This window comes from Oryzias melastigma, linkage group LG16 (assembly GCF_002922805.2).
Source record: "Oryzias melastigma strain HK-1 linkage group LG16, ASM292280v2, whole genome shotgun sequence".
Lineage (NCBI taxonomy): Eukaryota > Metazoa > Chordata > Actinopteri > Beloniformes > Adrianichthyidae > Oryzias > Oryzias melastigma.
Genome location: NC_050527.1, coordinates 8,519,990 through 8,547,253, shown reverse-complemented (window position 1 = coordinate 8,547,253; position 27,264 = coordinate 8,519,990). Strand labels below are relative to the sequence as shown.

The following is a 27,264-nucleotide window of genomic DNA, read 5'->3' as shown; positions in this document are numbered from 1 at the left end:
TGTCTCAAACACGTCTCATTCATGTCTAGGAGACGTAAACGAGACAGAAACGAGATCTCATCTTCAATTTTGCTTTGCTATGGGTGAGAACAACACAGTGTCACTAAAGTTTTAAAACGTCCATTTACATTCTACCATTCATTATTGTTTTTTTTTTTTTTAATATGTATTTATTAGGTTTTCAACACAGAAAACAGAACAAAACCGTTGGCCCATGTACACAGAAATAATACAAATAAAATTGATGTGCAAGGAGTCGTGTTCAAACTATACAGCAAGAATAAAAACAATATCAGCATTAATCATCACTCGGAATCAAAATACAAATGCTCTCTTAATAATTTTGGCAATGTTTAGTCCGGTGTAAGCTAAAAAGTGTTCCCATGTCATTACTGTCTTTAATAAATTCTACACACTTGTTCTTTAATTTGCAGTATTAAAATCTGCAAACTTTGATACTGGGCAGTATAATAATCATTGAAATTGGCAGATAAATGCATAAAAAGGACATTATCGATATTATCTAATATGAAAAGTTTCTTTTGAAGTGTTAGCAAGTTGACAGCCCCTTTAGCCCTTGAGTACTGCATAGGTTTATGAATATTGGTTTCAATTAATTCCTTAGCAAAAAGTACTTTAGTCCTTTATTTCGAACATACAGATTACATGGTAAAAAACAAAACAAAACAAGAAAACAAAATTTTATATAAATTATAAATAAAAGATATTACACCTCAATTGTGTAGTTCGAAATGGAGTAGGAAGAAGTTTAAAAAAGTAGTCTATTACTAAAAGTGAGGCAGTCTACTTATAAGTATAAGTTTACTTTTTATATCCTAGCTATATGTTGTAAACTTAAAATGTTCTAATTTAGTCTAAACAGTTTCCTACACCACACGTACATGGTCTATACACCTATTCAAGAATACTTCAATACCAACTCCAATTGATCAATTGTTAAAGTGTTCCCAGTCGTCTTTTAATAAGATTGAGCCGTTCTTAGCCAAACTAAAAAAAACCTGTGTCATTTTCAAGGACATCTAGTTCTACACGATGGTGGTAGTTCATCAGAAATTTGCCTCTGAGTTGTGGGCAGGACGTAGTAAGCCTTCCCCTACTTCCCATCAACCCTTTGTTTACACACTTTCTTGTTAGCTTACGGCTCAAAACCCCAACATAACATTACTGGTGCAAAATAAGGGCAGCAATATTGGAGCTATCGTTCAGTTTTAAGCCAGATGTCAGCTCAGACGAGGAAAACGAACACGAATCTGGTCGTCTACAAGTATATGCATCAAAGTAGTAGCTAAATACAAAGCTACAAGCTTATTCAGACCACATTTTTTGTCTGCTTCTGATTCACAATGAATTAAATAAATAAATACTCAGAATTGCAAATCTTAATTTTCTTTACATCGTTCATCATGCAAGAACATGTTTAAAAACAAAATTTTATCAGAGTGGGTCTCTATGAAGATAACTTTAAGTTGAAGGGACCAGATTATTAACAATATGCCTACGTTATAAGTAAACTTTAATTTAATCAACATTTTCTATTGCTTTACTCTTTCTCTACTCTATTTTACTTTTTTGACCAACTTTTTTTTTAGCTATTACTAAAGTTCCTTTCAAGATGGCGGGCCCCATCCCAGCATGCAACACTGTGTGTCGGGCTGTACCGTTATATTTCCTTCAAAACACATAATTTTTCATCATAAGTATTGAAATATGTTTAACAACCCAGTTGTGAACAGTATTTATGTACATTATTACATAAGCGGAACTTTTAGTCTTATTTTTGCTTTGTAAGTTGTATCCCAACGGTGCTTAGACATTCATTTTTATACATTCAGTGATACATATTTTAGTTAAGAAAGTAAAGTTAGGTTATCGTGTTAGTTTTTACGGCTTTCTCGATTATTGTTGCTGAAACTTGCAGCAGCAACAGGAGATTATATTTCTGAACTGAGCGCTTCAAAGCAAAACCCGATCCGCTGCTGTTACGTAACACTCGGTGACATAACACTCCAGGCTAGGCCGGTCCGCCGAGGGGGGGTGAGTGCTGTGGCAACGGCCGGCCGGTCCAGCTGCACTCTCTGCGTTGTTGCCACGGGGGAGTCACCTCACATCCACACCAGGGGCGGTTTAGCCTCCTGCAGGCCGAGAGAGAAGGGGGGCAAAGAGGAGATGAAGGCCGAGCTCCAGGACCCGTAAGGACACAGGCGAGATGGCAATGCACATTTTCAAGTGTCTGCGCCGGCCAGGGCGCTAGAGCAAACAGGTGAGTCCAGTCATGCGTGGATCAAACAGGTGCTGAGAGGTTAAGAAAATAAAAGCCGGCTGACTTCTGCACTTTTTTGTGTTGTCTGGCTGAGAGGTGAGTGTGTGGGACCATCCAGTGTTTTGACCAGAGAGTTATGGAATATGAGGATGCAGAGCTGACTCCCACTGACGCCCCCAGCAAAAAAGGTCTGTTTCTGCTGAATTACTTTTCATTTTGTGACGTTTTATTTTCTTACTCACCTTTTTCCCACTTACATCCATTTGCTTTTCCTGGACTTCCAGTCACTCCCTGCTCATCCATCCTTACCCCAGTAACCCCCTTCATCCCTTTCACTGTGTAAGGTGCTGTTAGTGGGTAAGAATGGCAGTAAGCCTAAATAATCCACAGGGATTAGCTCTTACTTTTGCTGCTTTTTCTGGCCAATGCGTTTCTATTCAAAGGTTTTTTCCAGGCTATAATCAAAGCATTGCTGTCACGAGGGGATAAGACGGTTCGCCCTTCAGTCATGGAAACCTATTGCTCTCTTTACCCTACTACGCTCCAGAGTCAACACCGGCCAAAGATAATTTATCAAACAATCCCACGATAAAATATAACATTGAGGAGAAGTCTGGAGACCCAAAACCTCACAGTCTCATCTGCAGCAAGCAAAAACAAGAGGCCACATTTGCACCCTGATGTGCCAAATTTCATCCAGAAACTACTCTGCGGTGATGTCATAACAAGCAGCTTATCGCATCTTTTTAGCGCACTTCAAAGCATTAATCTGCTTTTTTTCCCCTGAAACTTTTAGCTGCAGATCAGATGGAGACCTCTTTGTCTATAGCCTCGATCTAGAACTACTTTCAAATTGAAAGTTTGTTAGAAAGCAACACAACCTCAGTTATTACAAAAATAATTTCCTCTCTAGATGTTTTACTATAATAGACCTAACGGAGGTAAGGGATTTGATTTATGCAACTCTAAATTAATGATAAAGGGGAATTGCATATAAAATCATTAAAAATAACTACAATTATGCACAAATTGTTAATCTAGAATAAAAAGCATGGCTGCCACAAACTTTTCAAAGAATTATAACGTAGAAAAATACCCACATATTGTCTAGTTTTTTCAGTTTTTATTTTTTTACTTAATCGAGTCCAATATATGACATTTTACATGAAATTGTGTTTGTTAAAGTGTGGATTATTTTCCGTGAGAAACAGTGACAACAGACAAACACAGTCATTTAAGGACGGTGTGCTACATAGATGTTCCTCCAGTCCTCATTTAGCATAAAATAGATATTTTCGTGAGTATTTTTGAATGGAAAAAGCTGTCTAGCACGAGCCCGACCAGTGTATGCATGCATCAACCAAATAGGAAAGAGCATTTTAACAGGATTAAAGCTACTTAAGGAGAAAGGAAATGTTAAAACTGGTCGCTTAGGGCTTTACGGCTTTAGAATAAAAGTGTATCAGCTTACCTATCATGTCTTCAAATGGCTTTGTTCGGGTCACAGATTCAGTGAGAATACACTTTCACTGCTGAGCTTTTTTTCTTTTTTTATGTGACGAGTGTGTCGGCTTGAGTGACTACTGTGGGTGTTTGCGTTTTTCTTAAATGCTGCAGTCTTTAGTGTCACAAAAAATGTAATTGAAGATTTAGTGGTTTTACTGTTTCTATGCATTCTGGATTTATGTTTGCATCGGTTTTTGCATTCATGACACTCAGAGGCAAATATTCCAAAGCTTGGTTAAAAAAAAAGTTAATTTTAAGTTTCAGAACAAACAATTTCAGCATAAAATTAAACACACATTTTCATAAAAGTAGCATTTATAAAGCAAAATATTTAAAGATTTAAAGTAGCCATTTTTTCTTTAAAAAAAGTTTTTTTTCCACTGCAGTGAAACTAAAAACTCACCTTTTACCGCTTTTTTTTGCCGTCAAGTTTGTCTTTGACCCACAAACAAACCTTTTGCTAAGAAAATGAAAAGTTCTTCACACTTGGCGACAGCGTTGAATGATTTGCATATAAAAGGTGATTTTTTTTTTTTTTGTCTTTTTATAGATCAAATCTAAACTGAGTCAGACATAAAAGCTTGGTAAGCGGATACTACTCCACCAGAGTCTTTTCTATTTTTGACTCTTTTTTTTTTCGTTTGTTTTTAATGTTATTTCTTTTCAATAAAATAAAATAAAAATTGGATGTGACATTTCCATTCTCTGTTTTTTTGTGTTTTATTAAATCAAATCAAAAACAATTTTTCATTATGGCATTTTTATCATTTCTTTTGTCACTTTTATGTTTTTTTAAGGTTTTTGTTCGGGGTTGTTATGTAACAGCAACTGTCACTTCAGCAGCCAGCTTAGATGTTGGAGATGATGTTTGTGCATCTGCACAGGGTCCTGTAGGGTTTTTATTTTTTTTATAACTTAGACATTTTTTGGAGTTTCTTTAATTGCTTGATGCAATTTGAAAGTAGGAGAATTTGAAAGGAGCATGAAAATCAATTTTTACTGTAGCCACACAGCTGACATGTTTGTGTTCTTGTTCAACACCAAAGAAGTCTTCTAAAATCCCTCCTTTCGATGTCAAAAATTCTCCTCCATCACAACCATCGGTATCACTTAAAGCACCTTCTCAGTTATTTCTGATGCACCTTAGCATTTTCCGTGCACGCACTGCCCTGCTTTCATTCCATACTTTGTGCTTATGAAGCAAAACTGATTTGATGAGGGCAGGGGAACAGAGGAAACCACAGAGGACTTGAACTGGCGCCAGACAAAAGGACAGCTAACGCTACGCCTTCCATTGATACTTATCTCCTGCAGCCTTTAAACCCATCGAGCCGTCCCCCCTCTCTGTTTCTTTCTTTTTCTCTCTCTCACGCACACGCGACTCCAGAAATAAACCCGTCGGGTTCCGAACTGACCCCGTCTCTCCACTGACCACAAGTCAGTCTCTCAAAACTGTGGTCAAACAGGCAGACACACACAAAAACGGGAGCGATTGCTTCACACACACACACCCCCACGTTCCTGTCGTTCTCTGCGGGGTGTAGAAAGTGTCGCACAAACATATGAGATAAACAGGAGTGTAAAGAAGAATCCCCTACTTTAGCACCTCTGCTACTGTTGCTCTTTTATCTACCTTGCTTAAAAAAATGGAAATTTATGAGTCAGCACTCAGTATTTTCCACACTTTTATTGTTGTCTGAGTTTCTTTTTGTCACATTTTATACAACATGAAGCTGTATTTGTGTTTTCTTTATTAGCATTTGTTCTTGTTGTTTTTTAAGGATTAAAAATAATAAATAAATGCAATTTTTCAAGAAAAAATGGCTGTTTAATCACTATCTTTTTCTGCTGCAGGAGGCTGTTTGTCCAAGAAGACCCACCTGAGTAAGTTGCTTTCTGCGTGCACGTGCCATGTATGACACAGTGTGTGTTTGTGCTAGATATTTGCGCATGCACTGTGGTTATTGGTACTCGACATGCAACGCTGCACCTGCTTGCATGTGCACGTTTATGCAGACAGTTGTGCTGCCGAGGCGGGATCATTAGCAGAACTTGGGGAGGGTTCTGCGCGCTGCACCTGTGCTGCCCCGACCTCTCTCCGTCACATACACACACACCACGCTAACTCCGGCATCTGAATGCAGATGCCAGCGATTATAATCGGGTCTTTTTTTAACTTTTTTGGGTTTAACACTCGTCGCCACAACCATCGCACACCTGGTTATTTTATCGAGCGTGGAGAAGATGCTGAAGCAAAGCGATCACAAGTTCAGGCAGAAATGACTGTGAGGAACTTCTGAAATTTTAGGATCCCCGTCAACATTGTCTATTTTAACTCCTCATTTCGGTAGTCTTGTAGGACAAAATAACGGACGTTTATCTGCCTTTGCTTAAATGTTTTGCAACTTTTTCAAAAAAAAATCCTTCTTTGTGGCTACTTTGATAAATATTGAACTTTTAAGGAAGTTCATAGGTTAATTGGTTACTCTAAATTGCCCCTAGATGTGAACATGAGTGTGTGAAAGGTCCTGGGACAGACTGGCGACCTGTCCAGGGTGTACCCTGGGTTTGTCCATAAGTGGCCGGGTTAAGCTCCGGCAGCCCCATGTCCCCGAAAGGGACAAAAACAGGTTTAGTAAACAAATGAAAGGAAGGTCCTAAATCGTTTCCTAACACTGGATAGGAGTGCGAAAGTAAAAAAACTACTTACCCCAATTTATCAGCTGCAAGTATCCATCATTATTTATTTCTGACCTGAACAAACTTCTTTAATTTTTAAAATTTTTGTTTTTTAAAGATGTACAAGTACCAAAACTAGTTTAAAAAGTGAAATTTTAACATTAATTTACTAAAATAATCTACAATATGAGCAAAAAAGATACAGAAACTACAGAAAAAAAGATTAGATTGAAGGATCTAATCTTATGTTATGCTGAATTACCAAGATAAGGAGCCTTCAAGTGGGACACCACTACATCCTAAAGCGTTTTAGCTTCTTATCTTCAAATTCTCACAGAGACCCCTATATAAAGTGATTATTTTTTTGTCTGGTGTGTGATAAATACTGAAGGATTGATGACAATAGAAGTATGAAGGAAAAAAGTACCTTCGAAAAAAGAAAAAAAAAGCACAGACAGGGGAGAGTCCCCCCTCTTTGTCTTTTTTTTTCTTCTCTCTCACACACACACACATGCACGCAAACGTGCTCGCAGGGGAGGTGAGGCGGTGACTGTCACTCAAAACTCTGAATATCTGCGCTGGAGCAGCAGTGATCACCTGAAGCGGCTGTCTGAAGGACCAAAGGAGCTAAATACACACACCGAAGAAGTGATAGACTGTTAGACAAAGTGAGAGGAAAGCAGAGTTTGTGAAAGTGGGACAAAGATCTGACACAAGTGGAGGAGTGAGGATGATGCGAGGTAGGGATGAAGTCCTTAAGCGTGTGTGTGAGAGAGAGTGTGTAGGCTGAGCACCTAACGATATTTTATCAACCAAATCTACTGTTCGATTTATTATTTTTTTTGTCCAATTTTTTGCATTATTTGGTTTAAGAAACATCCGATTTGTCACTATTTGTGGACAATTTATGACGCCATGACATCAAATTTAAAATTGTTTTTACAAATGTTCCTGTGCCAATAAAATAAAAAAAAAAGTGGGCTTTAAATTTCACAATCAATTTCGTTCAGAAACCGTATAAACGTTCTGCAGAAAGTACCAGTTTACCGGATGAAAAGAGTTTGATCTCTGTCGGGTCTGTCCAGACTTCTGGTTGATGTTTCAGTTCTATGTTTTGGTTGCATGACTCAATTTTCAGCTTCTTTTGATGAATTTACGATTTGAATCATGTCTCACATTTGTCTACCTTCTGTTACTCCCACATGTACGGTGCACCGCAGGTATTGCGCTGGGCACATTTTTACAGTGTAGAAACAAAGCTCAAATGAAAGTCATTTGCGAAAGCCAACATTTCTTCTGTAAAATCCTGCATTCACTCATCTTTTGATCACTTTTTTTTGAGTAAAGAACAAACAAAAAAGGTAATTTTTTTGTTCCCTTCCTCCTGCGCAATGCATTCGTTCAAATGGAGCATCTCCATGCTCAACAGGATGCAGAGGAAATGCAAGAAAAATGTCATTTCTAACCAAACAAGAGGGGAAAAAAAATCCCAAATCAAACTGTTTACACTTTTTGTTGGTGCAACATGCAAAGGCTCAAACTGACGCCTTTCTGCACACCTGCTTTTCAGAGGAGGCCTAGATGTAGCCTATCTCCATCCCGCAGCTGCAATGTGGGAACTGCAAATGCGAAGGAGAGGAGAGAGAGCAAGTCACGGCTGATGACGATGTGACTTCATATTTTTCTTTTTTGCCCTCATGGCCACATAAAGGAGTTTACTCCATCCACATTGTGCTTGGAGGATCACTTATCTTAAGTAGGCTCCTTTACCAGAAAGGATTTCCTTGTTCCTCAGTGTGTGCAATCATGCTCAGCACTTCCAAAGCAGCAGAAGCACTTGGTTTTAGATCAAAGGAAACATCAAAATCACAAGTGACACATCTCCTCCCCAATATATGGCAAGTGAAACGCAGCAGTTGAGCTGATTCATACCCTCTGCCGTCAAAACGTAACCTCCGTTTAACACCTCCAAACTCAGAAAAAAGCACTTCAAAGATTCATCGGGTAAATTTTGTGCCATTTGAGCTCCAGATTACCCATAAAAGTTCCTTTAGGTCTCTAACAATCTGCTGCAGTGTCGTTTTTTAAGTTTTCATGTGGTTTAATCCAGATATTTGGATCAGAATTCAGATAGGGAAGTGTAGGCCGGCAGCGTCTACACAGGAGGAGAAGCTCCTGGTGGCGTTCTACAGAGAACGCATCACAGCGCAGTACGCAGGGAGATCGGCGGCAGACAGGAGACGCTCCCGCCAACTCAGCACAGCTGAACGCATAATCAGGGGCTCCTTTTATCCCAGCAATCACCTGTTCGAGCTGTTACCCACAACACACCTCTGCAGCCCAAAGAAACCCCGGACAGACTAATATTCATGTTATTGATAAAAGTACAAAAAAAAAAACGTTATTGTTCTTGACGTGATCCATTCTGCACCAATATTGCTGGTTATCCAGCTCATTTCATGCACATTTCATCCTTTTTTTAGATGAGCATGGATATTCTGGATTGTGTGTGAAGGTATTTTATTATAAAACGCTCCTCCTTAAGAAGCGGTTACATTTCAGAATGACAACCTAACATAAAATCTTATATTAGCCCTTATTTTGCTGTGTTATTTTAGGGGAACTCTTATTTTTGGCTCTCAAATATTACATTTATTCATTTATTTTTTTACTATAGTAATCACAGGTTTCTCATCATTTAGATTTTTTCGTTGGAGAAAAAATTAATCCTTGCATTTCTCTGTTTTTTACCTTGAAACATTTGTTTCAGTTTTCAAAAACTAAACTTTAAAAAGAAACAGGCATATTTTAATCTAGTTTTGGTTAACTTTGATAAAATAAACGCTAATTTGATTAAAAAAAAAAAGTGTTGCTTGAGCTTCTTATCTACACAAAGCAATTAAATATTATTTGAATTCTACATTTGAGATGCTAAGAAATGTCTAGAGAAAGAAAAGAATAAATTAGAGCTAAAAATCTGACAAAGAAAATATTATAAATAGATTTTGAATGTATCTGTGAGGGGACGTGTTTGTGTAGATGTTATTCCTGTATACAAAGGGACTTTGTGCAGACTTGCTTGCGTGTACATCAGTTGTAAGCTTCCGTCAAAGGAAAGTTGAGGTTTTCTGTCCGTTTACAGTGCAAAGAACAGACTGCTGACGAGTGGATTTTAGGCACATTGAGTTCAGAGTGGTTGCAATAAATACACATTGTTTATCAACCCCCCCAAACTTCACTTGCAAAAATCTTCCACTGTTTTGTTAGAAAAAAAAAACATTTATACCTGGAAATCCAGCTTTGTTGCAGTGATTATATTAGTTATTGATTTAATAAATTATGTTTAAAAAAATAAATAAATCAGAATTTAACTTTTCAAATCTCACGTGTTATCAAACTGATTATTTTTTGAAAATTGAAATGTATTGTCCTGCGTATTGCTCTGTGACTTCAGTGCAATCTGTATCTGTTTTGACTCGTTTTTTTATGCAAACGTGTTAAAAATTCCCTTTAAAATTACAATGTGCCGTAGACTCTGTTGCACAATGGTGATTGTCTGTAATAAAAGGAGTCTGTTGTAGGCGGACATCCGCAAAATCAACATATAATGTTTCCGTCTTTTTAGATTTTCGTTCTTTTATCATGACATTTGCACACATTTAAAATAGCCCTCTTCAATTATTAATCTTTGGAAGATGTGTCAAAGTTCCCTTCCAAAAACACACACTCACCACCAGTTCAGGGACTGCAAGTGCGCAATTACATCTGGAAACATCCTGCAAATCAAAACTTGATGTTTCATAATTTCACTGTAATAAAATTATTTAAAGAAAAATATTTACATATGTTTATTTGATGCTGTGGTTAGTAAATAATTGATATTTCCAAATAGTCATAGAGAGTTTATCAGACAATCTCTGAGTTGCACGGTCTTGGCATGCCTTGCATGCGGAAGCGTGGGAGGCAGCACCCTTTTGCTTTCAGTGACAAATCAGAACCTTGTTTTTTTATCGCAGATCATCTACTGTACTCAGACCTCTCCACTTTGTCATGTCGAGCATGACTAAAGCAGCATTGTTTTTGACTGAACAGGTTGGTAAGCCCCAATAATCTCGGTATGTCACAGCAGCCTGCTGCAGATCATCTCACAGAAACAACTTTGGAAAAAAATCAATGAGACTATTAGAAACATGTCAGAAAATAGTTTTACTTTGAATTGTATGAATTATTGTTAAGATTAATAGTAAAAACTTGCTAATTTTAGTATTAGCATAAGCATAATTTGCTTCCACCATTTGAATCCTGCAAAAATGCAAAGGAAAAAATATAGAAACGCTAAATATGCAAGGAATTATCATGTCACAAGCTTTCGTTTATAGTCACTGTGATTGAAAAATGAATTAATTCAAATTTATTCTGGTTTTGTTGCATAATGAAAGTTTTAACAAACAGAGACCAGAAGAAATGCTTGTTGGTATCCAAAGGAGGCTTTAAAGACCCACTCTAATGGAAATAGTGTTTTTAACATGTTATTGTGACATATTTCTGATTACGAAAGACATATATAAAGAAAATTGAGGTTAAAATCACATTTATGAGTATTTCTTTATTCAAATTGTTGTGAATCAGGAACAAACAAAAAAGTGCATTTGGTAAAAAAGTTTATTTGTGATATAGAGAGTACGATGGGCGACCACAAGCTCTCTGCTCCATTCTGATGAATCTGCTTGTAGACAAATAGATCCATGTACGTCTTTGTCTTCCTCGTCTGAACTGGCATCTGGCTTTAAACTGTACGGCTGGATATCTCTGATATTGCTCGCCTTTCTGTTGCACTGGTATTGTTAGGTTTGGTGTGTGAGGGGCTGTAAGCTAGCGGGAGAGCATGTCAATTTACGGGGAGGGGAATGGGGGCGGGGCTACCAGCAGCACAGATCTTATGAACTCCTGCTGCTCTGCATAAACTATGTCTTTGAAAACAACACAGGTTTTAATCATAATCATAAATAAAAGATCACTTGGAATGATTACACGGTAGATCAAAAAATAGTTCACAATTCATACATTTTATTTGTTCATTTATTGCCTCTTTCATGAATAAAATGCAGCAAAAAGCTCTTTTTTTTTGTTGTAGAAGCAAAAATATGGACATTTTGAAAACACACACAAAAAGAAATTTAAGTACATTAACACTAGGCATGTTGTTTCCACTCTGAATTTCACATTTCTAATGTAAAAAAAAACAGCATTTTTCAGGTCAGCTACTGCACACAGTCAGTCATCGATTTACACTAAAAGAAAAAAAAGTCACAGATGGAGGAGGTAAAGGTGGTGCGGTGGTTTTATCTACCATCTCTCATAAACCCACATACACCAGAAGTTGATGAATTCGATAGGTTTTATATCTGTGGCCAGATATATCAAGATGAGACCAAAATGGCCTTAACTGCTTCACCTCTATACTTGCAGACTTTTAACTGCAGGTTTTAGATTTTAGGGGGGAAAAAAGCTTAAAAAGCTGTAAGATGTTCATTTTGAGGAGGTTTGAAGTAGTGTGAAGTAACAAGGAGACATGATTGCGTGTGAGCAGTTAGAGATGGGTTCTGGTTGATTTCTTGTTGTGAAATGGAAAAAAAAACTTGCAGCAATAGACTTTTCTGAAATGTGGCTGCTTGAGTCCATTTTCCAGATGTGAGGTAGGTAAACTGGTGACATTTCTAACCTCTGTAGCCAGTCATCCGTCAGCACGAGCTCCAACTCTTCTCTTTTTTGTCAAACTGTACTTGTTTCCGCATTATTTAATTTACGCTGCCGGTTCTTTCAGATGATCCCTGTGGCTCCAAATAAAGAGGGCACACACTGACACACTAACACACACTTGCTGACACAGTTCTGCGCGGAAATGCAAACGCTACTGTACATAAGCAGCATCATCACGTAGGGACAGGAGATCATCGCTCCGTCAACGGAGGGAAGATCAAACCACTGCGGTTGCCTTATTCCGGCCTGCGCCGGTCGGAATGTCTTAGGAAAATGATGTATTACCTGGGAAAGGTGTTAAACATTTGTCCCTGCTTCTTTTTTTTTACTGTGAGAAAAATCGCCAATAAGCGAAAAAGATCAGGGGTGAGATGGGGGGAGGTGAAAGGGGGATGGCCATTACTGGCAGTGATGAGGGAAGGAGAGCGCATTACTGGCAGTTGTGTCCTTTATGAGGCAGATAGAGAAGAATCTCAAAGTAAAGAAATGACATTAAAGGCTCACAGTCAGAATGAAAGAGAAGTCTGGCTACCACTTGAAAGAGACCTGAGGTTAACACTTTCATATTATTCGCCCTTCTCCATTTGCAAATATTCCATGTCTTCACACAACTCTTCTTTTAAATTTCATTTGAAGTTATTTCGTTCATTGTTATTAAAGCAAAGAGGTGCCGGGGAGGAAAATACCTTCTGGTTTGTCGTGGTCACACAAATGCTGATAGATGTTGGAGGGGAAGTACAGCCTAAGACAAACACCGTCACCGTGGGAATAACTCACACGTCTCTATTTAGTGAGTTCAAAAAACAAGGTGGTTCCACAAATACAAACTTTTTCTTTTAGTTTTTCCAATATCTTTGGTTGCCATATCATTGCTTGAGTTCCTTGAATTCATTTTATTTATTTATTTTTTTGCATCTGAATAAAAATCTACTCTGCTCTGTGTGTCTGTTTAGCCCAGATTGAAGTTATCCCCTGCAAGATTTGTGGCGATAAGTCTTCTGGAGTCCATTATGGAGTCATCACCTGTGAAGGCTGCAAGGTGAGACACCTTCCTCACCTTTAGAGCTCAACACTTCTGATGTTAGAATATCATTTTTCAAAAAGATACACAATAAAGCTTCTCAGTTGAGCTGAGGTTCCTCAAACAAACTAACAAACAAAATCATAGCGAAAAAAGAAGTCCCTGATTCTTTAGTGGTCGTGTTGTAACTTTTAGTTTTAGAATCTCCCCCAACAATAATCTAAACCAGAAGTGGGCAAACTAAAGCCATATGTGGCCCATTTAGCTACTTAATCTGGAATAAATTATATTAACCCTTATTTTCCCTGTAATTCTGGGGTCTCCCCATAGATGGCGCACCACAAATACATTGTCTAGACCAGGGATAGGGCTCTTTTATCTCTCCATGGTGGCTCCTTGGACAAACATGAAATGAATCAGGTAGACTGTTGAAGTCAGCAGCTCCCTGCCTAAAACTACCTAAAGAAAACAAATAAGCAAAGCCCGCAAACTAAGACTACCAAGGTCCAACCCCAAACTAAAATAACAAAACCCAGGAGAAGAAGACTACTGAGGACAAGAGCAAAAAAGAAAATAGCAATTTTTTAAAGTAAGGATTTCTTAACTAGCATTTCTTAAATTTGGATTAGTTAAATTTATAAACTGATGGCTGAGGTGACAATCGTTTTTACGATTAATCCAACACCGCATGAATGCAGCTTTTCTCTAAGTTTGAGTTTTTTCCACTGAGGTACGTCAATTGATTGGTGCAATTGACACTAAAGATAAGATAAAGATACTTTATTGATCTGAGCCCGGGAAATGTACACGTTGTAGCAACCCTGTACAGACTCATTAATACAACAGTAAAAATTGGGAGAGCACTCAAACTGATCGCAACCTTTCAGACAAATAGACATCAAGTGAGTTTATCTTATTTATATATATATAGTCCAATAGAATGAGGCAGGAATGACCTCCTGTAGCCGTTGGTGTGACAGCAAAGTCGCCTTAGCCTCTTGGAAAAAAATGCTTCGCAGTCTGGGGAAGTACAGGATGGAGGATTATCCATGATAGATACAAGTTTAGATGACATAAAAACAAAAAGCCACCAGTTTGAAATAAAAATTCCCCAAATGTTCAGGTTTAAAATATAAACTGTATTTATTTTCAATCAACATTAAAGCTCGTTTTCCTACAGATTCTGTTATTTCTTTCTCTTATGAGGTGGATTACCAAAACACGCCACATCTTTGGTCTTAGTTTGGCCCTTCTGCCAAATTTAGAACCTTTTGTGACCCATGAGTCCAAAAAGTTTAAACAAAAACATATATTTAACACAGAAATATTCCTACTTTTGCAATTTTAGTGAATTAAACTTGTTTTACCAGACGAAAAAAAAGTGACCTAGCAGGTTATGTTTTATCTCAGATGGAATTATGTGTTTTTTGAAATTTCCTTCTAAATAAGAGCTGCACGGTGGTGTAGCGGTTAGCGTGCTCACCCTAGTTTGAATCCCGACTGGGATTGTTCTGTGTGGTTATCCGTTCCGGGTGTACGCCCAACAGGGTAGGCTCCAGCAACCCTGTGACCCTAAAAGGGTCTTCAGAAGATGGATTGATAAATCATTTTAAATTATCTTTTTACATGAAATTAGCTGAATAAATCAACCACTAAAACAAGATGAAACAGCGTGGAATAAGTAAATAAATATACAGATATCCAGTTTACACATTTGTTCATTTTTGGTTAAAATTTACTAGAAGTTTTCTAGACTCAAATGCAAAAGTTCTGTTTAAAATGTTGTGATTTCTTGTTTGTTTTGGCTTGAGTTTAAATGTAACGCTTGTGTTTTTCTCTCTCAGGGATTTTTCCGGCGCAGTCAGCTGCCCACTGTGTCATACTCCTGCTCCAGACAAAGCAACTGCCAGATCGATCGGGCCAGCCGCAACCGCTGCCAGCACTGCCGGCTGCAGAAGTGCTTGGCGCAGGGCATGAGCAGAGACGGTGAGGCCGAGCAGGCCCGCCGCACAAACCCATCCTTTTTATATCTTTAGCTTTTTTCAAATGTATTTTTTTTATGCTTTATTCTCCAGCGGTGAAGTTTGGTCGGATGTCCAAGCGGCAGCGTGACTCTCTGATCGCGGAGGTGGAGCGGCACCGGCAGCAGCAGAGGCAGCAGCAGCAGCTTCAGGGAGACCACCAGGCTGCGTTGTCCTACCCCACCAAGAGCCGGCAGGACCGCTCCCCGCAGCTCCTCCAGCCCATGCCCACCGCCTACTCCTACGCTGGAGACGCGGACCTGCTTTACGCCGCTGACGTCCACCCTTACCACAAGTGCTGCCCCAACGACTCGCAGGTTTCCGGAATGATTAACAGAATCGGCTGCGTCTCTCCTATCTCAAGGTCACAGGGAAGAGGGGACAACAGTGGACACTCTGATGTTAGAGGTGAGGTGCTAGCATGTGTGTGCACTTTTTTTTTCTTCCTGATTTCTCATCCTTTCTTCTTTTTTTTAGTAGGATTTGAATCCAGACAGCAGCCCCGTGATCTGATGGCTTTTCATTGCTACAACGCTCAAGAGGACACCTATGCTTTCTATCCTCATTCCGTTCGAAACATCGGTGAGACGTCTGCACACGCAGGCAAACAAGCTAATTCAACATCGCCCTTCTAATGCTTTCAAATGCTTTTTCCTCAGAGGATCTGTGTGCCAGCATTGTGCGCTCCCACAGAGAGACCAGCCAGTACAGACTGGAGGAGCTGCAAGCTCTCAGATGGAAACTGTTCAGCAGGGAGGAGATCCAAGCATACCAGAGCAAGGCGAGTAATCCCAGCTGGACTGCCGTTTCCTCCTCTGCGTCGTTCTTTACCCACTCCTCAGCCCGTCTCTTGTGCAATTTTGACGGTCTTAAAGCAAAAGACGCCATTTTGCACGCCTTGAGGTTGACTGCTTGATGAGTCAGACAGAAAACTGAAAGCTTCTTTCATCATTTTCCCTTTCCTATCTCTTTGATCACTTATTCGGTGACTGGAGGTGTGTTTAGGGGACTTAAAAACACATTAATGAAATACAGAAACTGCGTCTTTTTCAATCATAAGGTTGGGGCATTAATCATCAAACACTTTGAGTGTGACTTGAATGTAGCAGAAAAGAGAAAACTGAAGACTTCTCTCTGTTTTTGCAGTCTGAGGATGAGATGTGGCAGCACTGTGCCATACGGCTCACTGACGCCGTGCAGTACGTGGTGGAGTTTGCGAAGCACATCCCAGGCTTCCGTATGCTCAGCCAGAACGACCAGATCGCTCTCTTGAAGACAGGTGCTGCCCAGCTCCCCCTTTAGCCGCTATAGAGTCTTGTTTTCTCCGGTCTCATCTTGTCTCCTCCTTCAGGCTCCCTGGAGGTGGTTCTGGTCAGGATGAGCCGCTTCTTCAACTCAGAGAACAGCACCGTGTTCTTTGATGGGAAGTTTGCTGGACCTGAAGTCTTCAAATCCTTGGGTGAGGAGTTTTACCTCTCATCTAGAACCTTCTAAAGACTCATTTTTGATGTGTTAAATTTGCCGTCTCCTTTCAGACTGTGTAGATTTGATCGAGGCCGTGTTTGACTTCGCTTACGGCATGAGCGCTTTAAAGCTCACCGAACAGCAGATTGCACTTTTCAGCGCGCTGGTGCTGATCAATGCAGGTAAGATGTTTGTATAAGTTTCTTGTTCACTGGGGTTCATGTAGACACTTTTCTAATTTGAGTTGTCAATTCTTACCAATACACACCTCTACTAAATGCGCATTCAAGAATGCATGTTCTTAAGCATAGAGTTTACCAATCATCTTTTGATCTATTGTTAAAGCGTTCCCGGTGATTTATAATTTTGATTATGCCGTTTTTAGGCTAAATCAATGACGTTTTATGGGACATAGTTTCTGCAGAGCAGCAGCAGTTCATTAGAAACTCGTCTTTAAGTAGTGGGAAGGACTGATACCATGCAGTAACCCCGCCTCCATTCCCCTCCCCGTCGCTGAGAGCTCTGCTAGCTTACAGCTCCGACCTAACAGTAGCGGTAAAGATACAAACCGTCCATGACGGTGTCTTGATGGAAGTCCTCGCATCTGGGTTCAAAAGTAACTTGCTAGTGATGCCCATTTTTGTTTGTTTTTCACAGTTTTCTGTGAAGTGTTTTCTTCGCCATTAACCAAGAAATTCAATCCATTTCTCTGTCTATGCTACAATTTTGGAGAAAAATATGAAAGCTAACATCAGTATTTGAGGTATGAGAATTGCTACAGCCCACCGGGGTTGAACGCTCCTCATTTCTCGCTCACCTAAGCGTGAGCGGGCCGGGGTGCGCACAGGGAGGACTTTAGTCCGCCTGTTTCACAACTTTTTCAAATGGCATTTTTTCCATCTGCTCCTGATTCACCAAGATTTGAATAAAATAAGGCAGTTTTAGGCTTAATTTATATTATATGTGTCCTCCATCATGAGGAAAATGCTAAAGAACATGTTAAAAGTTCTCCGTGGATTGCACTGGTTGATCGACAGAGTTGAGGAGGAGTAATCTTAGATTATAAAGTAGACATTTTAGACACTACATAAAATAAAAGAATTTTTGCACCTGTTTTATCCACAAACACAGAGTGGAAACCAGAGAAGGTGCACACACTTGACGCACCTGTATGTCCGAGTTAGTATTACAAGTAAATGTCTGAACTGTGGGAGGAAACCCACAATGGTGCAGAGGAAACATTAAAACTCCACTGAGAGGCTTTAACCTAGATTCTTCACACTTTGATCAAATTTAGAGGTAAAGGTAAAATATTTGACTAATCACTTTTCATTATTTGTGGGGTTTTTTTGCAGACCGTCCATGCCTGGAGGACAGAGGCAGAGTTCAGCGGGTGCAAAGGAGTGTGGAGTTGGGACTCACGCACATTTTACACAGAGACAACCAGGAAAATCTGATGCACAAGGTACCTATCTTACATTTTTGTTTTAAAAAGTGTGCACTTATTGAGTTTTTAATCTGAACGTGTGTGTCCGGTTCCTGCAGCTGTACCAGAGGATGGCGGTGTTGCGCTCGCTGTGCAGCCTGCACATGCAGAAGCTGCACTGGTTCAGCCAGCGGTATCCCCTCACGGCTCACTCTCTGTTTCCTCCGCTCTACAAGGAGCTGTTTGCATCCGAGGCAGAGCTGCTGCCCGTGACCCCACACTGATCGCTCGCAAACAGTCGCAAACGCACCAGAGTGTAGGCGTGTTTTAACTCTCAACTTTCCAGCTAAATCTATTTTTCTAATGACGAAAAATACATTTGAAAAAAGCACTGTAATCCAAATATATATATTTTTTTGTTGATTATGTCAAGCAGAAATTGAAATATTTTGATAGCTAGAACATGATTATTTCAGGGAAACAGCATGTTGATGTATGTGAAGATGCTTTTTTTTTTTCCTCAAGATGTATTTTTGTGATTCTGTCTGGTCGTAGCTGCCGTCTGTCTCGGGGAGTTCATACACAGCTATTCAAAGAAGCAGGATGAAGGTCAGCAACAGTTGCTCCAGAAGTCCAAAAACGTTGAAAAAAAAAACGTTTCGATTTTTTGAAAATACGGAAAAAACGTTTGCAAACTGAGCTCATTTTTTGTTGTCAAAAAATAAATCAATAAAGTTGCAACAAACGCTTTAAACCAACTTAAAACAACCGTTTTCTCCTCTGTCATTCAAACTAATTACAGAAGCATTTTAATGTGATTTTTTTTTTTTCATCTTTCTTTGCTGACTTTCATGTAATGTGCATCAAGGTTTCGGCAGCAGCATTATGATAATAAACACAAACCTAACCTCAGTAAACCTCAGACATGAAGGCTTTAGCAGCAACAAACCTGCTTCTTTCTTTCTGTGTCTTTAGAGGCGTTTTTTTTTTTTCTGCTGGCTGGTGTCACAGACCAAGCAATACAAATCCTGTGAGATGCAAAACTACTAAAATATTCCCTTTTTGTGTACCTTTCTCCGGCAAATGTCAAGGTTTTGTTGATGCTGAAATACTGTGGATTTTTGTTCTTTTCCCTTTTTTTGCCTCCAACTGTTCTGTGTTGGTTTTCATATCATTGAGTAAAGTTGGAGAAAAGCTGAGCTTTTCAGCATTAAATACTGTCTGTCTTAATGTAGTTATCTCTGTGACTTGAACAAATGATCCCAATTCTTGTTTGATTCTTGAATAAAAGCTGTGACACCAAACAGATGTCTTTTTTTTTTTTTTTAGAAAATAAAAACGTTGCTTCAGTTGTTTCCGTCGTTTCCGTCTTATATGATTAATATGACATTAATTTGTAGCTGCTGTCTATACAGCTCTGAAGGGATGACAAATTTCACTGGATATCAAATGAGTTGCTGCAAAACTGCAACTGTCGCACAGGAAATGTGGTTGACTGTGGCAGCGGTCTGTAGAAATGTGTTGTCAGGTTGTCGCATTTGCTCTCACCTAGTTAAGAGGAAGCAGAATCTGAAACTCAGCAGTACGTGGCTAATTGATTCCTCGAAGAAACTACCGAGAGTTTGGGTTAACGCAGTCTCACCTTCACAAACCAGTATCCTAAAATACCAGGAAAACACCTGTAATCGTCAGAAGTTATCTTGGTTTCTTACAGTTTTGAGCAATTGTTGCACATTTAAGATTTAAAGAGTTTTTTTTGCAATGAAAGCAATCCTGAGTTTATTTGACCAAACAATTTCAGAGGACTTGCTTTTTTTTTTTTTAACTTTGACCTTTCAAGAATGTCAACATAGTTGCAAAACTTCCTCACTCCCCAAAAAACAGCAGAATGAAGCCACATTTTTGATGCTGGGGAAAAAAATTGTGATCCAAACGCTCCGATTTGTCTTTTTTAAACAAAGAAATTTGCATTGATGCAGCTTTAACCATGACATTGTGGGAGGAGGGGAACAACTAAAGGCATAACTCAGTCTTAAATAAAAAATAGAAAAGTCAAATGTGTTTTTTAATGTCTATTGTGGAGTTTTTTCACAAACTAACTTTTAAAAAGCATGGTACAGACAGAATCGTGCATATTGTGTCAATAAAAAAACTTCCAAAGCAGAATGTTTTCTGAAGTACAGAGCCCTTAAAGAGTATGGAGCCCCTAAAGGGACACAGAAGTAAAAATAAATAAATAATTGAGGAAATATTATTTTTCTAAAAAAGTAATATTTTTTTCTAGTTAATATCTGCTGAGTACGACGGAGTATTAGTGCCACCAAAAAAAAAAAAAAGTTTTTTTCTCGTAAAATTACGACTTTAAATCTCATAGATTTACGAGTTTTTTTCTCGTAAATTTACTAGATTAAAAGTCATAAATTTAGCCTATGACTTTTAAAGTAATAAATATACGACTTTATTCTCATAATTTAGCACGTACAACTTTTTTTCGTAAATGTACGAGATTTAAAGTCGTAATTTGAAAAATAAAATTTTCTGCATAAAGTGGCCCTAATACACCGTCGTACTTGAGCCCCAGATTAGCCAGATTTTTATTTAGGCCTAATTGATTTTTTTTTTTGCTTTTTTCTCCTATTTTTTATTATATTTTATTTTTTTGCTTTGAGGTCCCTTAGATGCTCCATACTGAAGATAGCAAGCAGTATAAAATAGGTCATTTATAAAAGGAGCAAAAAAAATAATAATAAAAAAAAAAAAAGAACAAGCAATGCTGCATTTTTATGGGATACATTGACTTGAGGGTTTTCCCAGAACTTACTTTTAGACAAACATTTTTCCACATCATAATACAGTGTGTTTAAATGTGGAAAACTTTGAATAAATGTGTGATTTTCATAAAAAAAAAAACTTTTTTAAGACTTCTCAGTTGAAAATAAATATGTATTTAAATTAATAACACGTGACTTTTCTCCAAAGGGAAATCCCAAAACCTGGTTTGCATTCTTTGCACACTTTTGCTGCTCTATATGCTTCACTTGTAGTTGATCAAAAGTACTGCAGAGTTTCAAAAACACACAGCTCTTTTCTTTTTCAGTTTGTGAAGTGTTTGGATGTGATCCTTTCAACCCTGCTGGTTTGATGTCAGGTGGTGACTGTGGTTTATCAGAGGAGGGAAAGGGAGTCATCCTCCTGCGGGCGCGCAGCATCAACAGCCCTCCAAACAGCCAGCCGGAGTGAGAGAGGCTCATTTCCTGTCAGGCTGTAGCATCAGATCCAGACTCGCAAAGGTTCCCTGTGAGTCACGTTGAAAACTTCCTTCCCTCCCCTCGTTTCGTCCCCTCACTCCTCCCCATCCCGCGCGCCTGCAGACAGCACCAGTCCTGTCCTGATCCCAGCAGAACCTCCAGCAGGACCGACGCGATGATCGCCTCAGGAATGGGCTCCTCTTGGGTTCTGCTGTGCGCCATCGCCGCGCGCTTGGCTCTGCAGGGCGCAGCGTCGGAAGGTCGGTCCGCTCGGGTTCTTTGTGGTTTTGCAGGAGTTGTTTGGCTTTTTCACCTCCAGCTGTGGCTTCACGAATGTGCGTCACAGCTGCGGCAATTCCGCAAACACATTTGGATCCAAGAAAGTTTCTTTAAATTAATTGTAGGTCCTTTGTTGTATTCTTTTTAAATATATTTACGCATTGGTACACAGCCTGATTATTTTTCTTGACTTCTTAGCAAAAACACCTTTTGAAAAGTTTTTTTTAAGCTGGAAAAACTTAAAGCTTGGTAAAAACAAAACACTTTATGTATATTTTATTACGTATACTTGAGCATAAGTAAAAGTATATCAAAATAGGTAGTGAATACTTCCTTGATCAAGAATAATTTAAGTTTACATTTTATAATTTATAAAAAGTAAGCTTAAAGCATGCCAAAAGACTACCTGTAGTACTCATCTGGAACCCACATTCACTAAACTTTTATCGCATTATTTTTGTTGTTGTTGTTGTTGTTTTTTACTGTCAGATGTGGAATCCTGTCCACCTTTGTCCACCTTTGTCATGGAGAGACAACACTTCATTTTAAGGGCGGTGTCGTCACTGGGACCCCAAAATAAAGCACAATGTTGCATATTGCTATTTTTTTGCAAAGGGGTGGATATTTCAAAACAGTTTATCCAAACAAGCAGCTCTGAAAACAACGATAAAGATCCCCGCAACATTGCTGCAAGTGAAAATCAAATCCCAAACCTGCAGTGAATTAACTGAAGCAGCAAGAAAGACTCTTGTTTTTCTTTGTTTCCTCTCAGCTGATGATGCACAAAGCAAAACAGAGAGGAGTTGCATAACTTTGCATTGTTTTTCTGTATCGCTTTGTTTTCGTAACAGTTCTAAATTATTATGCGCATGATATATTTCTCTAAATATTCAAAGCATCATTAATTGATAGTATTAAATGTTATTGAACAAACCTCCTAAAGATAACTGTATTTTTTTATTTTTACAAAAACCTTAAAATGCACTGTTCTGCATTATTATTAAATTATGGAGCCTAAAGAACTGAAAATGGTTGAATTTGCTGCATTAAGAGGTCATATCTACTGAGTTTCTGCTTGAATTTCTTTGCAGGATGTCAGAATACCCCATCCAATAACAAAAACTGGACACCAAAAATAAAAGGGAACACAGTTTATTAAATAAAGGAAAACCTGTGTCCTGAAGTTAGATAACAAATACGAAATAATTAGTTTGTTGGTTAAAAAAGACAAACCAAATCGGAGTTGGAATCTCGGCCAAACATAAAAGAAGTCAGGGAGACTGCCGACCCAGCCATGGCGACCATCGGAGTCAGCAGCTCACCTGGAACAGTAATGATCACAGGTTTCTGAGACACAATATCATCCACGAGTTTAATTTTAAAACAAATAAATGAAACTTAAATGCAATTTGCATAATAATGTGGAACACGCTGTATTTGAGGATGAAGGATAAAGTGAAAAACACAGTAAAATGTTGTGTTTATGTATTTCCAGAACGGCCCATTGAGCAGCGTCCCATCACAGATGTGCCAGGACAAGGTGAGTTTCTAAGTTTGTGATGGTCTGAGCTCTTTGTATGTTTCACCTTTGTTCTTACAAAAGTGCAAGAAAAAACCCTTCTAAAATCTGTTTTTTAGAGATGATCTATGATGATTCATTTTTCATGCAAAGGCAGGTCGATATGTCCAGTGTCTTTGACCTCCAGAAAGGTAGTGATCCGCCTTTTCTCCCAATTATCTTCCTTCAGTTCTTTAACTTATAACGCTGTTTTGGTTTCCAGAGTCGCTCCTTCAACGACCAATAAATCCTCCGCTTATGCCAATGGGAGAAGGTTGTTTTGTTTCTGTTACTATTCCTCTACATACATAATATTAGTCATTTAGTATCATTTGAATGGACAAACAATAAGAAGACTTCTGCTTTTTTGTTAGGGGCTTTTGCATTTGGAGTCATGACTCCAAGAGGAAGTATGTATTCACTTTTCTTTTCTATTTTTTCCTAATATATTCTTCCATATCAAAATCCCTTAAAAAAATAAAAAATCAAACTGTCATAATCTGAATTATGATTATTTTTGATGTCTCTTCCTCAAAGGTCGCCCATCTTTTGAGCAATATCCGGTGAACTTCCCCCTTAGCCAGCCGTCGGCTGACAACATTGAAGCCATCTGTCGCCATGGCGATTTTCGTCCCCGCTACCCTAAGTCGTACTTTCCCACCTCCAGTTTCAGCAAGTTTAAGCGCATGGCTGCTGCTGTCAATAATGCAGAGTCTTGGTTTGGCACTTGCTGTAATCAAAACCAGACGTCGCTGAATGACACGGTGTTGTGTTGCACCACACAAGCGGTAAGATTTTCACAACTTCGCCTTTATTTATAGTGTCCTGCATGACTCCAAGAGTTTTGAAACAGACTTACTTACATCAGCGTTAATGACAGCAGGATTATTTGACGCTGTGGTGTAAAAATCAAACAAGTGTAGCACCCGTATAGCCACTCTGTTGGTTATTAAGAATGGTGGGTGCTTGGGTTCGAGTTTTGGAAGGTGGATACCAAATAAGGTGCACCTTTTTTCTCTAAATATTTTCCTGCCCAAAATTTAAAGAAAGAGACCCAGAGAAAGGTAAACGTTTAGCCAAATAAACTTAAAGGCGTTGTTTAATAAATTATAATTTGGCAAATAATATAAAATAATTCCCCAACAGAAAATGTAAACACTCCAAACACTTATGTAAAAATATCAGAAAATAAATAGCACCAGTTATACTGAAATGTACACAAAATGTCCCTTTTTAATATTTAAGCAAAAAAGAAAAGAAAAGAACTAGATTCTAAAACAAATAATTAACTAACTTCAACCAATAAAATATTTAACCAGAGATTAACACTCTTTAGCTTTAAAGAAAGGCAGTATATATTAATCAAAAATAATATAATCTTGAACCTTTACAATAGTTTCAGTCCTTTTCTCGTGCACGCGCGTGCGCTCACACTCACACACAGTTCAGTTTACTCACGGTACCGACTCAAAAAAAACCAAACATTGCAGGCCTGTTGTTTCTTTTTTTCGGAAGAAAAAAAAAAGCGTTGCAATAATCCAACGAACTCCAGTGGGACGAGAAAAGACAACGGCTCCGCGTAGATGCGACCCAGCGTGGTACACCGTAGCTCCGCTGCTTCCCTCCTGACTCCCGCTCTGGCTCTCCAATACGGAAAACGGATATCCAGCTTCACAGCTCGCCCGCCGTTCTTCACTCCCAAATCAGCCTTTAGTCTCAACTTCCCGTTCAGACTTTAACGCTATCTGGTGGGGTGCTTTGCTCCAAAAGATCCGAGCCTCCGTTTCCCAACAGGTCCACGTGGAAAACAATCTGTCCGCTCTCGAACCCCCTCCTTCTCAACCGAACTTTTTTTCTCATTAGTCCCGCCCTCTCCCTCTCAGGAACCAATCACAATGGCCCACCCAGAGGGACCCACAAACGAACCAACCACACAACCAAAGAAGGAAACAAACCAAAAGAAGTAATCCCTTCTCTCTCTCTCTGCCCACATCACTCAACAAAATAATACAACACTCCATCATTTCCATTTATACAAAATTATGATCTCCTCTATGAAATCCCCAAAATCCGCTCTACCCATTCGCCAACCAAAAATACCACCGGGCCACACAAGTAATTATTGGATTAAGTGGCAGTTCTGGAGCTTAATTTGTTTTAATGTTTTCCTGCAGTGTTGCTATGGCGATCACACTCTACTCTTTCTGTTCTTCAGTGGGAACTCTCTGTGAAGCTATTCTGTGAGGAGGACTCGGCAGTCAAAGATGTGCTTTATGAGTGTTGCAGAAAAAGAGGCATCGACAGACTAAAGTGTTTTAATGCCGATTCTTTAAACCAAAACTACCAACCAACAGAGGAGCTGCCAGTGTCGCCCGTCCCTCCCACTGCAGAGTTCAACTTTGATCCGAGCATCTGCCCGAGGTTTGGTGAATGGATGAAACCATGCAGCTTTTTCCTTTCCCAAGCTTTGGGATTTAGATCTTCAATCAATACATAGAAAGTGTATTGATCAGCAATTAAGCTACATTTTCATCATTTGATTAAGTCATTTTATTTGATTGTTTTGATTAATCAAAGAGTCTTAAATAAACTGTGTTTGTCTCAAACGTGACAGGAAACTGATGACTCCCAGATCGGTGAGAAAAAAGGAAAAAAAAACCTTCACTTCCCAGAAGACTGACATCAACTTTCCTCTTGGACAACCCACGGCGGACAACATCGAGTCGTTGTGCCGCACGTCGAGGCGGCAACCCTTCTATAGCATCAGGTGTTTGCCGCGTTCAGGCTATGAGCTCCTGGCTCGGCAAGCTAAGAGCATCAACAGTTTGACGAGAGCGTTCCAACGATGCTGCAGTCGGAGTAATAAGCTGAATTGTGCTAATCAGAAGGTAACAATGAAAAAAACACAAACGTGATAAACACAAAACAATTTCTGATTGGACTGTAACTCTGGGTTTCAGTGGCGTGAGGAGCTGGAGAAGTTCTGCTCGGTGAAGCAAAAGAAGACGAGCTTCATGTGTTGCTCTGGTGATGATCCGGCTGCCTGGTCGGCATGTTTCCAATCAGCTTCTCCGGATCCGTACTATAACACGACCTCTGCCTCCAAGGAGGCTTCACTTACCAATCTATGTGACAATCCTTCTCTAAAAAACAGGTGCTGTCTGCTTGTCATCTTCTCAGCTGTTTGTTTCATTCTGTGCTAAAAATTTTGTTTTTAAAAATCAAAATCTGAAAAATTGATCCAGAAAATTGGAGTTGCATTAATGAGGAGGCCGATTCTGTGCAGACTTCCCACTGAGTTTCCTGCGGAGACCTTTCTGAGCGAATGCTGCCCCCTGCCTGAACCAGACAAGACCATCTGCTCCACGCAGAAGGTGAGACGGCATCATGAAGATGAAGTCCGATCTGACACAACAGACATTTTCACCCAGTGATGAAGGTTTTACAGGTATTCGTTCTCATGTGGTCTTCTTCTCTCCCTTTGATCAGCTCGCTGAGATGTCCCAGGAGGCGTGTTCAAAAAGAGAATCTCAATCTGTTACTGTCAAACTGTGCTGCAGACTCGGTTCACAGGAGCGTAGTTCCAAGTGTGTCTCCAAATTAGTCATGGATCCCATCGCTAACGCAGCTAGGAACAGTAGGAAGAGGAAAATCTGCCCCATCTCCTAAAAGCCTCACATGTCACTGTCTAATGAGGAACATTGTATTTTGTCTTAATGATAGAGAAACACAACAGACTCTATTTTTTTGCCTATAATCACATGTAAAGTAAATTCGTTTGCTTTTCTTTAATGACTGTCAGGCCCAAAGGCTCAGGATATTTATGGATGATTTCCCATAAATACCACTAGAAGACTTGTCCTGTTCTTTGCTGCCTCTGACAAATCAAGCTTCACAGTATTTTAATATTAAATGCAAACATCATAGTCAGTTAAAACACCTGCACTAACCAGTTTTTACCAGTTCTGTCTGAACATTTTTATGTTTTTAACTTCAAATCAATAAACTGTTACACCAAACA

General features: G+C 39.1%; 2 protein-coding genes across 7 annotated transcripts; both read left to right on the top strand.

The window, feature by feature from the left end:
* Positions 1-1,469: 1,469 nt before the first annotated feature.
* rorc (RAR-related orphan receptor C) lies at positions 1,470-19,462 on the top strand. Of its 6 annotated transcripts, XM_036215967.1 has the most exons (14): positions 1,472-2,281; positions 2,376-2,469; positions 4,338-4,371; positions 5,642-5,671; positions 13,180-13,265; positions 15,092-15,233; positions 15,323-15,676; positions 15,746-15,850; positions 15,928-16,049; positions 16,415-16,547; positions 16,620-16,727; positions 16,804-16,914; positions 18,088-18,197; positions 18,278-19,462. In XM_036215967.1, the coding sequence occupies exons 6-14, from the start codon at positions 15,221-15,223 to the stop codon at positions 18,440-18,442; spliced, it is 1,221 nt and encodes a 406-aa protein (XP_036071860.1). In that variant the 5' UTR covers positions 1,472-2,281; positions 2,376-2,469; positions 4,338-4,371; positions 5,642-5,671; positions 13,180-13,265; positions 15,092-15,220; the 3' UTR covers positions 18,443-19,462. The 6 variants fall into 6 exon arrangements, with proteins under 6 accessions (XP_036071858.1, XP_036071857.1, XP_036071856.1 ...); XM_036215964.1 differs by lacking the exon at positions 4,338-4,371 and having other exon boundaries at positions 1,471-2,281; positions 2,378-2,469; XM_036215966.1 differs by having other exon boundaries at positions 1,472-2,469.
* Positions 19,463-21,406: 1,944 nt separating this feature from the next.
* Positions 21,407-27,264, top strand: LOC112143975 (extracellular matrix protein 1). Its single transcript, XM_024268253.2, has 11 exons — positions 21,407-21,666; positions 23,181-23,225; positions 23,324-23,395; positions 23,467-23,517; positions 23,618-23,653; positions 23,781-24,031; positions 25,459-25,664; positions 25,858-26,131; positions 26,204-26,397; positions 26,530-26,617; positions 26,733-27,264. Exons 1-11 carry the CDS (start codon positions 21,582-21,584, stop codon positions 26,910-26,912), a joined length of 1,482 nt encoding a protein of 493 aa, XP_024124021.1. The 5' UTR covers positions 21,407-21,581; the 3' UTR covers positions 26,913-27,264.

Bases quoted from the DNA above. Each gene is read 5' to 3' on its own strand.
- rorc (XM_036215964.1), top strand. From the start codon at position 2,418: ATGGAATATGAGGATGCAGAGCTGACTCCCACTGACGCCCCCAGCAAA. The intron at 15,234-15,322 runs GTGAGGCCGAGC...TTTATTCTCCAG, and splicing joins GCAGGGCATGAGCAGAGACG to CGGTGAAGTTTGGTCGGATG. The intron at 16,050-16,414 runs GCGAGTAATCCC...CTGTTTTTGCAG, and splicing joins TCCAAGCATACCAGAGCAAG to TCTGAGGATGAGATGTGGCA.
- LOC112143975 (XM_024268253.2), top strand. From the start codon at position 21,582: ATGATCGCCTCAGGAATGGGCTCCTCTTGGGTTCTGCTGTGCGCCATC. The intron at 23,396-23,466 runs GTAGTGATCCGC...TTTGGTTTCCAG, and splicing joins TGTCTTTGACCTCCAGAAAG to AGTCGCTCCTTCAACGACCA. The intron at 26,618-26,732 runs GTGAGACGGCAT...CCCTTTGATCAG, and splicing joins CCATCTGCTCCACGCAGAAG to CTCGCTGAGATGTCCCAGGA.